Source organism: Chrysemys picta, chromosome 21 (genome assembly GCF_011386835.1).
Source record: "Chrysemys picta bellii isolate R12L10 chromosome 21, ASM1138683v2, whole genome shotgun sequence".
Lineage (NCBI taxonomy): Eukaryota > Metazoa > Chordata > Testudines > Emydidae > Chrysemys > Chrysemys picta.
In genome coordinates, this window is record NC_088811.1 from 22,281,805 (window position 1) to 22,294,975 (window position 13,171).

The 13,171-nt window shown below is 50.7% G+C and overlaps 1 protein-coding gene across 5 annotated transcripts in view; it reads right to left on the minus strand.

Moving 5' to 3' along the window:
- ALPL (alkaline phosphatase, biomineralization associated) overlaps window positions 1-13,171 on the minus strand; it is a 99,223-nt gene that overhangs the window by 10,371 nt on the left and 75,681 nt on the right. For all 5 annotated transcript variants that reach the window (XM_042856259.2, XM_005281714.5, XM_065574849.1 and 2 more), the window contains 2 exons: window positions 7,074-7,217; window positions 453-522 (listed from right to left, as the gene is read on the minus strand). In XM_042856259.2, the coding sequence (XP_042712193.1) occupies window positions 453-522; window positions 7,074-7,217 (214 nt within the window). The remainder of the gene's footprint in view (window positions 1-452; window positions 523-7,073; window positions 7,218-13,171) is intronic.

The window sequence follows — 13,171 nt, forward strand, 5'->3', positions numbered from 1 at the left end:
TACCATTGAGCCAGGGAATTAGCACCGTTCGTCGGCAATAAACCTGACCAAGTTCCTTTGCTGAAAACCGAGTCTGTGGATTTAGTGGGCAGCTCAATCAAAGTCTGCTATCTCCGCAGAGCTGGGACAGCAGAGAGAGAGAGAAAACGAGAACACACACACGCAGCCGACATCTGACCATACCTCTCTTTTAGTAACAAGGGAGGGGCAGGGTGGTCTTGGCCCCTTGCCACCCAACTTGAGATTTACAAAAAGTGCCTAAGTGAGCTGGTACCTAACTCCCATTGACGTTCACTGGCAGCTAGGTACTTAACCTGCTGAGGAGCTTTCACAAATCCCACTAGGCACCTATCTGCATCTCCAGGTGCCTGAACACCTTTGTAAATCTGTCCCCCAGCTCACTGATTTTCACTTAGCTCCCGCGCCTCCAGCCTTTGCTCTTAGATACTCACCTAAGAGGAAGTCCACTTCCATCAGGTTAAGGGACAACAGGTCACTGCGATTCCAGACGTACTGGGAATTCTAGGGGAGAGCAATGGAACAGCAGCTGTTATGTACACTTCCTTATCGAGGGGATTGGAAATAAGACATACATTTATCAGGGAGGGGAATTAACCACTGGAAACAATTTCCCAAGGGTTGTGTTGGCTTCTCAGTCACTGGCGATTTTAAAATCAAGACTGGATGTTCTACAAGATATGTTCTAGTTCGAACAGGAATTATTGTGGAGAATTTTTCTGGCCTTTGCTACGCAGGGAGTCAGACTAGATGATCACAGTGGCTCCTTCTGCCCTTAGAATCTAGAAACCATAGGTATTTCCCAGATACGGTATTTCATAGATTCATAGATTATAGGACTGGAAGGGACCTTGAGAGGTCATCGAGTCCAGTCCCCTGCCCGCATGGCAGGACCAAATACTGTCTAGACCATCCCTGATAGACATTTATCTAACCTACTCTTAAATATCTCCAGAGACGGAGATTCCACAACCTCCCTAGGCAATTTGTTCCAGTGTTTAACCACCCTGACAGTTAGGAACTTTTTCCTAATGTCCAACCTAGACCTCCCTTGCTGCAGTTTAAATCCATTGTTTCTGGTTCTATCCTTAGAGGCTAAGGTGAACAAGTTCTCTCCCTCCTCCTTATGACACCCTTTTAGATACCTGTAAACTGCTATCATGTCCCCTCTCAGTCTTCTCTTTTCCAAACTAAACAAACCCAATTCTTTCAGCCTTCCTTCATAGGTCATGTTCTCAAGACCTTTAATCATTCTTGTTGCTCTTCTTTGGACCCTTTCCAATTTCTCCACATCTTTTTTAAAATGCGGCGCCCAGAACTGGACACAATACTCCAGCTGAGGCCTAACCAGAGCAGAGTAGAGCGGAAGAATGACTTCACGTGTCTTGCTCACAACACACCTGTTAATACATCCCAGAATCATGTTTGCTTTTTTTGCAACAGCATCACACTGTTGACTCATATTTAGCTTGTGGTCCACTATAACCCCTAGATCCCTTTCTGCCGTACTCCTTCCTAGACAGTCTTTTCCCATTCTGTATGTGTGAAACTGATTTTTCCTTCCTAAGTGGAGCACTTTGCATTTGTCTTTGTTAAACTTCATCCTGTTTAACTCAGACCATTTCTCCAATTTGTCCAGATCATTTTGAATTATGACCCTGTCCTCCAAAGTAGTTGCAATCCCTCCCAGTTTGGTATCATCCGCAAACTTAATAAGCGTACTTTCTATGCCAATATCTAAGTCGATGAAGATATTGAACAGAGCCGGTCCCAAAACAGACCCCTGCGGTACCCCACTCGTTACGCCTTTCCAGCAGGATTGGGAACCATTAATAACAACTCTCTGAGTACGGTTATCCAGCCAGTTATGCACCCACCTTATAGTAGCCCCATCTAAATTGTATTTGCCTAGTTTATCGATAAGAATATCATGCGAGACCGTATCAAATGCCTTACTAAAGTCTAGGTATACTTTGCCATATGTATTGCACACACAGAGAACATCTGCCATATATCCCAGATATATGCATTGATATCTGACCAGACAACTTCAGAGTCATGAAAATCAGGCAACTTTGCCCTCTTTAACACATATTTATCTTGTATCTTAGTAAATGTATTTTATTGTGCAATGAATGTTCATCATAATAAGGATCTTAAATTCATATAGCAACTTGGATCCCAAAGCAGATCACAAACTACAGATATTGTTAGCTCTTTAAGGCTGGACTATCATTTTCTATATGTTTGTAAGTTGCCCAGCACCATGGGGTCTTGACCTGGTTGGCCTCTAGGTGCTACTGCAGTATAAATGTTACACAATAGACACACAGCTACATAGAGCAGCATAGAAATGCAGCCACTCTGAGGTGGAGGGCAACAGTCACAAACAACACAACAGTGGTGTGGGGGATTTTTTGATCAAGAAGTGAAATTGAATCTTTAGTTTCTGCAGAAAATTGACTGGACCTTGTATTCCGAGGACTCATGTGGAAAATAAAACAAATAAAGCACCCAGGGAGTGCTCCTCAACAGCGCTCAGTGCTGGCCTAACTCTGCTTTCAGTGACGTCAGTGACAGAACTCCCCCTCAGCTCTTGCTGAATAAGAGGTAGGCCAAAGTGGAGCACTTTTTGAAAATCCCACCCATAAAGTTTAAGCTCAGAGCAAAGTTTTGCAGTTCTGAGCCTTGTACCAGGGCACGCAGAGGCTTTGGTTTTAAGGCACAAGATTGGGATTCAGGTTTGGCACTAAAATCCCACAAGCCATTCTCACAAGGTTTTGGCCCAAAGCAGCAGAAAATAAATTTAACAAGATCCCCAACAGTTGAATAGCATGAGGCTGTAGTCTCCTCAGAACTAGAAAACAGAGCCCTCTTGCGTTTGGTTCTGACCTAGAACCAGGGGGTTGGAGCTAAGGCTAGTGAGGGTTGATAGCAACAATGCCCATAGATCTGCCAGTGCTGTAGAGAGAGGGACTTCTGGTCCAGAACCTGAAATCAGATCCAGGTGGGTGGCCCCCTGTACCTGTGCTGACCATCATGTTGCTTATAGGAGCTGCCATGAGCAAACAAACCCTTGTGTCTCCTTCCCCTCCACCCCCATCTCAGCCTCAGAAACTAAATGATGGGAAGAACCTCAAAGGTTTGAAGGTTCCATTCAGTTCAGATGCTTCTCCCACGTGCCTTGGCCTAGAGAGGCTTTGCCATGAGAATTGCTGGTTTGGGCTGAGCCAGAAATACCCTGAACTCAGCCTCTTGCATAAGACAGGTTTCAGGGCTAGTTCTGGCCAAAGCCAGCACTGAGCAGTGTGAGGGGGGAAAGGATACAAATGTTGTGCAAAGTTTGACCATTGGGCAAGGTTCCAGTTTGGGTCACGCCAAGATTCAGGCCAGCTCAACCTTCTCCAGTCACAGCACACTTTACGCCTGCTCCCACCATGCCAAGGGAAGAGAAAGTTCCTTCCGCTTGACATCACAGAGGGATTTTAAACATGCCTGGGGACAATCCTGCTCTTCTGGCTCTAGCCATTGCAGACGGACTGCGAGCCCCCTTCCTTCCTCACCCAGTTTGGCATCTCTCCAGATTCCCTCTGCTAGCCAAGATACCCCAGAAGAGTGACTGCCTGCTCCTAAATGGCCGGGCAACACCAATGCCGCTAACGCAGAACCTCCCCTTTGGGGGCGCGAGCAGCAGAAGAAACAGAACCAGGATATACCAGCTGGTCTTAGTCAAACTCAAATGTTCCATGGTTTATGTCCCAGCTAAATCATAACCAATGGAAGAGAAAAGCAGTTTCCATTGGATACAGAATTCTCCTTTGTTCCTTCCTATGAGTTGCCATGCAGCATTGCCGTGGGCTGTTAAATGGCCATTGAGTGCCACCCCAGAGATGGCTGCAATTCTGTTGCAGCAAAGCAACTCCTGAGCATACAGGCCAACAGCTGGTAAAACCCCCTGTGGGATCCTTTGTGATGAAAGGCACGAATGTGAGAGGGTGAGCACAACGGAACCCCAAAAGAATAACAGGAACTGCAATAAGAAATAGAGTGCTACGGAGAAGGGAGGGGTATAGTCAGACCAGCAGCATCACTGATATTCTTCATACTGGAGGCTACATTCATTCTCAACTCAGATCTGATCAGTTGGGATGGGGGTGGGGGCATGGAAGGTCTTCTCTCCCTGACCAAAGCACCATGCAGTGGCAGCCTCCCCTGGCTAAGACCTGGATGTGCTTCCTTCCTGAGCCCATCCAAGCTGCTCCAAGGGCTGCTCCCAATACACGGAGCAGTGCTGTCTCCTTCCCAGTGCTACAACAAGTGCTAGTGGCAGCACTTGCTGGAGCAACAGAGGAGTTCAGGGCTCAGGCTTGGATCAGGGTGTGAGCTGGTGTGTTTGCAGAGCTCCCCAGGGTTGCTGCAGGGCTAGTTTCAAAGGTCACTCCAGAGGGTCCAGGGGGTTTCAGTTTCCCACACACAATATCATCCCTTAGACAGGAATAACCATCCCCATTTGTCCTCTGCCGATTCCTGTTTTCACTCTAATAGGCAGCAGGTTTAAAACAAATAAAAGGAAGTTCTTCTTCACGCAGCGCACAGTCAACTTGTGGAACTCCTTACCTGAGGAGATTGTGAAGGCTAGGACTATAACAGCGTTTAAACGAGAACTGGATAAATTCATGGAGGTTAAGTCCATTAATGGCTATTAGCCAGGATGGGTAAGGAATGGTGTCAGAGGGTGGAGATGGATGGCAGGAGAGAGATGCCTTATGTTCTCAGTGGATGCAACGTGGGCACTTAAAGCTGAAGCCAATTAGATAGGGTCACCATATTTCAGCAAGCAAAAAAGAGGAAGGGAGGAGCCCCGCCCCTGTCCTGCCCTGGCCCCGCCCCATCCTGCCCTAGCCCTGCCTCTGCCCCTCCCACTTCCCCCCCTCAGAACCCCCAACCCTCCCCCGGCTCCTTGTCCCCTGACTGCCCCCTCCTGGGACCCCTGCCCCTAACTGCCCCCCAGGACTCCACCCCCTCCCTGTTCCTTGTCCCCTGACTGCCCCCTCCTAAGACCCCCCTCCCTAACTGCCCCCCAGGACCCTACCCCCTACCTGTACCCTGACTGCCCAAAACCTTATCCACACCCCCACCCCCAGAAAGCCCCCCCGAACTCCCGACCCCCCCCCCCCCCCCGTCTCTTGACTGCCCCCTCCAGAACCTCCCTGCCCCTTCTCCGACCCCCTGGCCCCCTTGTTGTTGGCCTTTCTTCGCCTAATGCCTCGGTGAACTCCTCGGGGGGGGGGGGTCTGAACATTTACAAATTCCCCCCGGACGCTATTTTTAGCTCAAAAAGCCGGACATGTCCAGGGGAATCCAGACGAATGGTAACCCTAAATTAGAAATCTAACTTCCATCAACATCAAAGCCATTCAGACCACCAGGGCTCACTACGGTCTTCAGGGGTTCAACCGCCATCATTTCCAGTCTCTCTCCCTCATCCCCCCAGCATCCCCATCTAAGCAGGAACTGAAATCCCAGGCCTGGTCTACACTAGAAAATTAAGTCAGCTTAACAACATCACTCAGGGTGTGAAAAATCCACACCCTTAAGCAATGCAGTTAAGCTGACCCAAGTCCCTGTGTGGACACTGCTAGTCAATGGACGAATGTTGACCTAGCGACTAATTCTTGGGGAGGTGGATTACCTGCACCAGCGGGAGAACCCCTCCTGTCAGCACAGATTGTCAGTGCCGCTGTAGCGTTTCAGGTATAGACAAGCTGCACACCGAGAAGTGATAGATTTTGAAACAGAGCTCTCAATTCCAGAGCAGCACATGCAGGAAATTCCAGACAACACAGCTCAGAACTGGGTTTGCCAGGATATCTGCTAGGGAGGCTATATTAGGACAAAGTCAGCTTTCAGCACTGGGGATACTGTCTAGTTAGGCAGCAGAACATACAAAGAGAGGCAGATTGGTCCAGTGGCTGGGACACTGGCTTCAGAGGCCTAGGTTCTACACCAACCTCTACTGAGTGACCTTGGCAAGTGGCTTCACCCCCTCCCACCCTTTATCTATCTTAGCTATTTAGTCTGCAAGCTCTTCCTGTGTGTTTTTTCAGTGGGGTCTTGACCTCAAGACTTATGGAATATAAATAAAAACCATTTATTTAAATGGAATATTTAAAAACCATTTAGGGTCTTCTGCAAAGATTATCTCCTAGCCTGGGTACGAGGGGTGACTGGAAAAACTGGGTGGAAGCTGGCAACAACCCTCTTTGTAATCAAAAGCCCCCCATTGACATTCCAGCAGCAAAGATTCTATGGTTCTAGCAGCCACATAGATATCTAGAGAGACAGCAAAGTGCTGATGGGACAAAGTCTCTGGCCAAGAAAGGTCAAAGGCAGCTGGGCTCATCTGTGTCACTCTAAAGAGATACAAGGTGGGTGAGGGAATAACTTTTATTGGCCCAATAAATCAAAATAAAACCATAAAACAGAAGTGGTCCAATAGAAGATATTACCTCATCCACCTTGTCTCTCTAATATTCTGGGACTGACACAGCTACAACAACACGGCATACTCTAAAGAGAAGTACTTTTATGCTGAAACTCAGGAACCTTCTCTTCTTTCATTAGTGCCCTGGGTGTCCAGATAACAGTTTCTTAGAGCACCTTTCATCCTGAAGAACCCTCAACGGTGGGTCAGGAGCTCCCAAGCTATAATCCTGGCTCCATTGCTGACTCACTGTATGATCCGGGGTGAGACTCATCACCTGTCTGCCTCAGTTTCCCATCTGCTCCCTGTTGATGTCTGTAGGACACACAACTCCTCATTTGGATGGAAGGTGCCAGACAGAACTGCAAACACTCCCCATTCCTGGCAGGCACTGTGGAGGTTAGTTACTGACTGTGCGGGGCTTTGAACAAGGGAAGTGCTACATCAGTAGGATCATTTCCCTATCTTTTAACATGAGCTTGAACCAGAGATCCCCAAGTAAAGAATCTTTAAACCTGCAGCCCCTCTGGCCTTGATCCTCTCCCCAGACATCTCCCTCCCTCCCCTTTACCTTGTCTTTAGGTTTCTTATCTCTCCAGACATCGATGAGGTTTTTGCCATCCAGACGAGTGCCCCTGTACTTGTCATCATTCTGGTATTCCACATCACTGGTGTTCTTTGGGAACATGTATTTCCGGCCACCTCCCATGATCACCTAGAGCAGGGCACAAATATTTAAGTATTTGGACTGACTGGTCTGAATGGCCCTCGTACTCAATGGATTCTTGACGTGAATGCAGAGAGACCAGCACTAGCTAATGAACCCGGTAGCCTGGCCCAGAGCACCCAACTCACCACGACCTCCAGCTGTTGCTTACAGGACACCCGGGTCACTTACAGTGACCACAGCTAGGGTGACCAGATGTCCCAGTTTTATAGGGACAGTCCCGATATTTGGGGCTGTGTCTTATTTAGGTGCAAATTACCCCTCACCCCCGTCCCGATTTTTCACCCTTGCTATCTGATCACCCTAACCACAGCAGATTCTTGTTGCAAGGTGCCAGCCAGCTGTGGCCTGGAATGGGGATATGGCTCACTGCAAGGCTTGGGCTTTATTAGACATTATTCCTGGACTCTATGCAAAAACTCCTTGGCAGCAGAAGTGGCAGGAGTACACGGAGCACCACTGGCTCGAGCGAATGCAGGCTGCAAAGCTCCATTGCTGCTCTCTATGAGCCACGGCTGGGAATAGCATGTGCTGCCTGCCGTTGCAGTAGCCTGTTCTCGTTCCCATCCCACGGGTCCCAAAGGGAGGAGAGGGCATCACAAATGGACATGCCCTCAAGCAATCTCCATCCCTGCATGGCATGTCCCTCAGTGCCCACACACAGCTTACGCCTGTGGTGCTGCTGCCACAGCGCTGGGAGGCCTAACCACTGCAGGCCCAGCCTTGTGCAAACAGGCATCGCCTGCCTCAGGGTGCCCCAGGGACTCTGTCTGCTTATGAAAGGGGCACTCATGGCGCTGAGCAGGAGTATTCGGGAAAGGGACCATATTTGTTTTTGCTTCTCTTGTGTATTTGGATTTTTTTAAATGACTATTTTAAAATAAAAAAGGAACAGCCCAGGAGGGGGCAGGAAAATAATCCACTGGCTTGGACAGATCCTGGTGTCCTCCTGACAAAGGGGAGACATTCTGTAGCACCTGGTCTGGGGATGCACAGACGCAGCTGAAAGCAGAACTGAGCCTACTCTGTTAAAGACACTGGGTGAGAGCTGGCTCCAATGGTGAGAGCAGAGCCCTGGGCCAGCCCAGCTGGGTTCCATCCTCATTGTGTCCCAGGCCTGCTGCCAGAATGGGGGTCTTTGGCAAGTCTCTTAGGGCCAGATTTGCAAAGCAGACCAGGGTAGCCCTGAATCACAGGCCAAACCACAGCCCTGGCTCGTGGCCCTTCACTGTTCAGAGGAGAAAGGCTAGATTTGGTTCTGAACTACAGCTAATGGGAGCTGCAGGGGCGGCACTTGCGGGTGGGGGCGGTGCACTGAGCCTCCTGTCCCCCCACCCCCGCAGGGACATGCCAGCCGCTTCCAGGAGCAACGCGAGGCCAGGGCAGGCAGGAGCCTGCCTTAGCCCCCCAGCGCGGCCGACCAGGAGCCGCCAATAGTAAGCGCCTCCCAGCTGGAGCCTGCACCCCACACCCCCTCCTGCATCCCAACCCCCTACCCCAGCCCTGAGCCCCCTCACGGAGCTAGCACGCCATGCCCCCTCCTGGACCCCTGTGCCTAGGCTCAGCCTGGAGCCCCCTCCCACACTCCAAACCCCTCGGCCCCACGCCCCTGCCCAGAGCCCACACGCCCTCCCACACTGGTGACAGTAAGTGAGGGTGGGGGAGAGCAAGCAAAGGAGGGAGAGGGGATGGAGTGAGCAGGTCAGGGCCTCGGAAAAGGAGTGGAGCAAGGGAGGGGGCCTCGGGGAAGGGCAGGGGGTGGGGCAAGGGTGTTTTGGTTTATATGATTAGACAGTTGGCAACCCTAGCTGGCGCTGAGCAAGTCCTGCAAGCAGAGCAGAAGGGACATGAGCCTCTAGAAGTGGGGAAACGCCAGGCAGGACCCCTGGGGGGAGCCCAGCTGCAGGAGCCAGCCCCACTGCACTGGCTGCATAGTACCAACTAGATCAATGCCAGCTCAGGTAACAATAGCAGTGAAGCCGCAAGAGCCCAGAGGACAGCGGGGGGGGGGGGCCTCCCACACACCTCGAACAGCTCCCACCTGTGCTGCTGCAGCTATACTGTTGTTACTTGATCTAGCTTACCTATGTCTACATATGCTGCAATCACACCACCCAAATGCAGTGGACAGAGACTCATAGCGTGGTGTCCTCCCCCTGCACTCAACAGATGCCAACAGCATCTACACAGAGACAAAGGGTCTAAGTCTCCTCTCGCTCCTGGTGAGTATCAGGCATGTCTCCACTAAATCAAGGGATTCATACTGGTGCGGATGTTGGAGATGGGGCCAACCCTCCCAGTGATGTGAAGGGTAACAAGAAGGTCAGAGAAAGTGTGGGACCATTACTGAATGGGGGAGGCAACCTAGTGTCAGTGAAAGCTGAAGTACTCAATGCTTTTTTTTACTTCACAGACAAGGTCAGCTCCCAGACTGCTGCCCTGGGCAACACAGTATGGAGAAGAGGTGAGCAGCCCTCAGTGGTGAAAGAACAGGTTAAGGACTATTTAGAAAAGCTGGACATGCAGAAGTCCATGGGGCCGGATGCGCTGCATCTGACGGTGCTGAGGGAGTTGGCTGATGTGATTGCAGAGCCATTGGCCATTATCTTTGAAAACTCACGGCGATCGGGGGAGGTCCCAGACAATTGGAAAAAGGCAAATGTAGTGTCTCCCTTTAAAAAAAGGGAAGAAGGGGAATCCTAGGACCTACTGCCTCACCTCAGTCCCTGGAAAAATCATGGAGCAGGTCCTCAAAGAATCCATTTTGAAGCACTTGGCAGAGAGGAAGGTGATCAGGAACAGTCAACATGGATTCAACAAGGGCAAGTCATGCCTGACCAACCTGATTGCCTTCTATGATGAGATAACTGCCTCTGTGGATATGGGGAAAGCGGTGGACATGATATACCTTGACTTCAGCAAAAATTTTGATACAGTCTCCCACAATATTCTTGCCAGCAAGTTAAAGAAGTATGGATTGGATGAATGGACCGTACAGCAGATAGAAAACTGGCTAGATCATCGAGCTCAATGGCTTGATGTCTAGTTGGCAGCCAGTATCAAGAGGAGTGCACTAGAGGTTGTTCCTAGGGCCAGTTTTGTTCAACATCTTCATTAATGATCTGGATCAGAGGTGGATAAACTATGGCCCGCGGGACCCTCCTGCCCAGCCCCTGTGCTCCTGGCCCGGGAAGCTGCCCCCTTCCCCCGCAGACTCAGCTCGCCCTGCCACCGGCACAGTGCTCTGGACGGCGGGACTGCGAGCTCCTGGGGTGGCACAGCTGCAGAGCCCGGCCTGACCCGGTGCTCTTTGCTGTGTGGTGGTAATGGCGTGGCTGGCTTCAGCTGGGTGGTGGGGCTGAAGCGCTGCCAGCCACCGGTGCGCCAGGCAGCGCGGTAAGGGGGCAGGGAGTGGAGGGAGGGGGTTGGATAGAGGGCAGGGGAGTTTGAGGTGGTGGTCAGGAGGTGGGGGTGTGGATGGGGTTGGGGCGGTCAGAGGGCAGGGAACAGGGGGGTTGAATGGGGGCAGGGGTCCTGGGGGGGCAGTCAGGAAAGAGGGGGGGGGTTGGATGGGGAGGTGGGGGGCAGTCAGGGGCAGGGTTTCTGGGGGCAGTCAGGGGACAGGGAGAAGAGGAGGTTGGCTGGGGCAGGGGTTCCAGGGGGACAGTCAGGGAACAGGGGAGTTGGCTGGGGCAGGGGTTCCAGGGGGACAGTCAGGGAACAGGGGAGTTGGCTGGGGCAGGAGTGGGGTGGGTGGATGGGGGAGGAGCGGGCCACGATGCGTCCCTCAGGCCAAAAAGTTTGCCCGCCCCTGATCTGGATGATGGGATGGATTGCACCCTCAACAAGTTTGCAGATGACACTAAGCTAGGGGGTAGGGATAGGGTCCAGAGTGACCTAGACAAATTGGAGGATTGGGTCAAAAGAAATCTGATGAGGTTCAACAAAGACAAGTGCAAAGTCCTGCACTTAGGAAGGAAGAATCCCATGCACCGCTACAGGCTTGAGACCGACTGGCTAATTGGCAGTTCTGCAGAAAAGGACCTGGGGTTACAGTGGACGAGAAGCTGGATACGAGTCAGCAGTGTGCCCTTGTTGCCAAGAAGGCTAACAGGATATTGGGCTACATTAGTAGGAGCATTGCCAGCAGATCGAGGGAAATGATTATTTCCCTCTATTCGGCACTGGTGAGGCCACAGCTGGAGTACTGCGTCCAGTTTTGGGCCCCCCCACTACAGAAAGGATGTGGACAAATTGGAGAGAGTCCAGCAGAGGGCAACAAAAATGATATGGAGGCTGGGGCACATGACTTATGAGGAGAGGCTGAGGGAATTGGGGTTATTTAGTCTGCAGAAGAGAAGAGTGTGGGGGGGTGAATAGCAGCCTTCAACTACCTGAAGGGGGGTTCCAAAGAGGATGGAGCTAGGCTGTTCTCAGTGGTGACAGATGACAGAACAAGGAGTAATGGTCTCAAGTTGCAGTGGGGGAGGTCTAGGTTGGATATTAGGAAACACTATTTCACTAGGAGGGTGGTGAAGCACTGGAATGGGTTACCTAGGGAGGTGATGGAATCTCCTTAGAGGTTTTTAAGGTCCGGCTTGCAAAGCCCTGGCTGGGATGATTTAGTTGGGGTTGGTCCTGCTTTGAGCAGGGGGTTGGACTAGATGACCTCCTGAGGTCTCTTCCAACCCGGATATTCTATGATTCTATGGGCCCAGAGCAGAGCCCTGGATCTGAACAGGTCTGACTGGCTAGCACCTCAGACCACAAATCCAATGCTGCACCTGAGCCACATCTCTGGGCATTTGCTTTGAAGGTGTTTTTATTTGCTCATTATTATTTTTAGCCCAGGCACAGATTTCCCTTCTCAGAAGGTGACCTGTAAAGCTGCAAAATCAACAGCAAAAATATTAAGGGAAAAAAGCCTGCTGCCCCCGTGTAATTATTTCCCACCCAGGCCAGAGTTAAAATAATAAAACACGTGCTCGTTAAACCACAAACTAACAGGCTTGGCTGTTTGATTTGGGGTTATTTTGAAGCAAAGAGGGATATTGATTTACAGGACTGGCACCAGAGAACATTTCTGCTGGATTCCACAGCCTGGTATTGGCAAGGGGTGGAAACTAGAAGGGCTGATTTTATTTTATTTTTTGCACAAGGGCTGCATTAATGAGACTATGCCACTGTGGCAGGTACCTGCTCCACTACAGCTGCCCCGGCCGACTTGATGCCTCCCTTTAATTTTCCCGTCCTTTCTTTCCGTGCCCATAAGACACTTAATGATTTTGTGGCCTCGTTGGCAAAAAGCACATTGAGCGGCCACACCAGTAGCTAGACCTCTGTGGTGGCAGAGTGTGTTCTGTGGCATCAGGGAATCAATGGGCACCAGAGCATGGCCCTTTACTTCTAGTGCCAGTTGCGATCTGAAGGTCAGCCTGGGAGACGACTTCTTATTACTCACCATTTCTTTCTCCCTTCTCCCCCCAGTCTTTCGGCAGCCCAGAATTACAGCCTTTCACAAGCTGTCAGGAAAGTGGTTTCTTCCAAAGAAGAAAGCCAATTCAATCCCAGACCACAAAATCTGGGACAGATCCAAGCTGCCAAGATTTTCCAGGGGTGCTGGGATCCAGCATTTGGGTTCAGCCCCCATCTCCACTCCACTGTAATGCTAATGGGAACATGAAACAAAATCCACAGGGTCCATATGTTACTGGAAATCAGACTACTCGTTTCCTGCTTCTGACGTGTGTTTTTCTCGGTGGTGCAAAGAGTTCTTATGCCTGTAACACTGAGACCACCATTCGGGATAAAATTAGATCCAGCCTGAACTCAAATCTCCACCACAGGCGGATTTAGCTACGTAACTCTTACACTTCTGTTTTCTGTGTCTACATTATGTCTGAGGCCTCTGCTGCCTGAAAAGACTGGCAGCCACTTTGGGC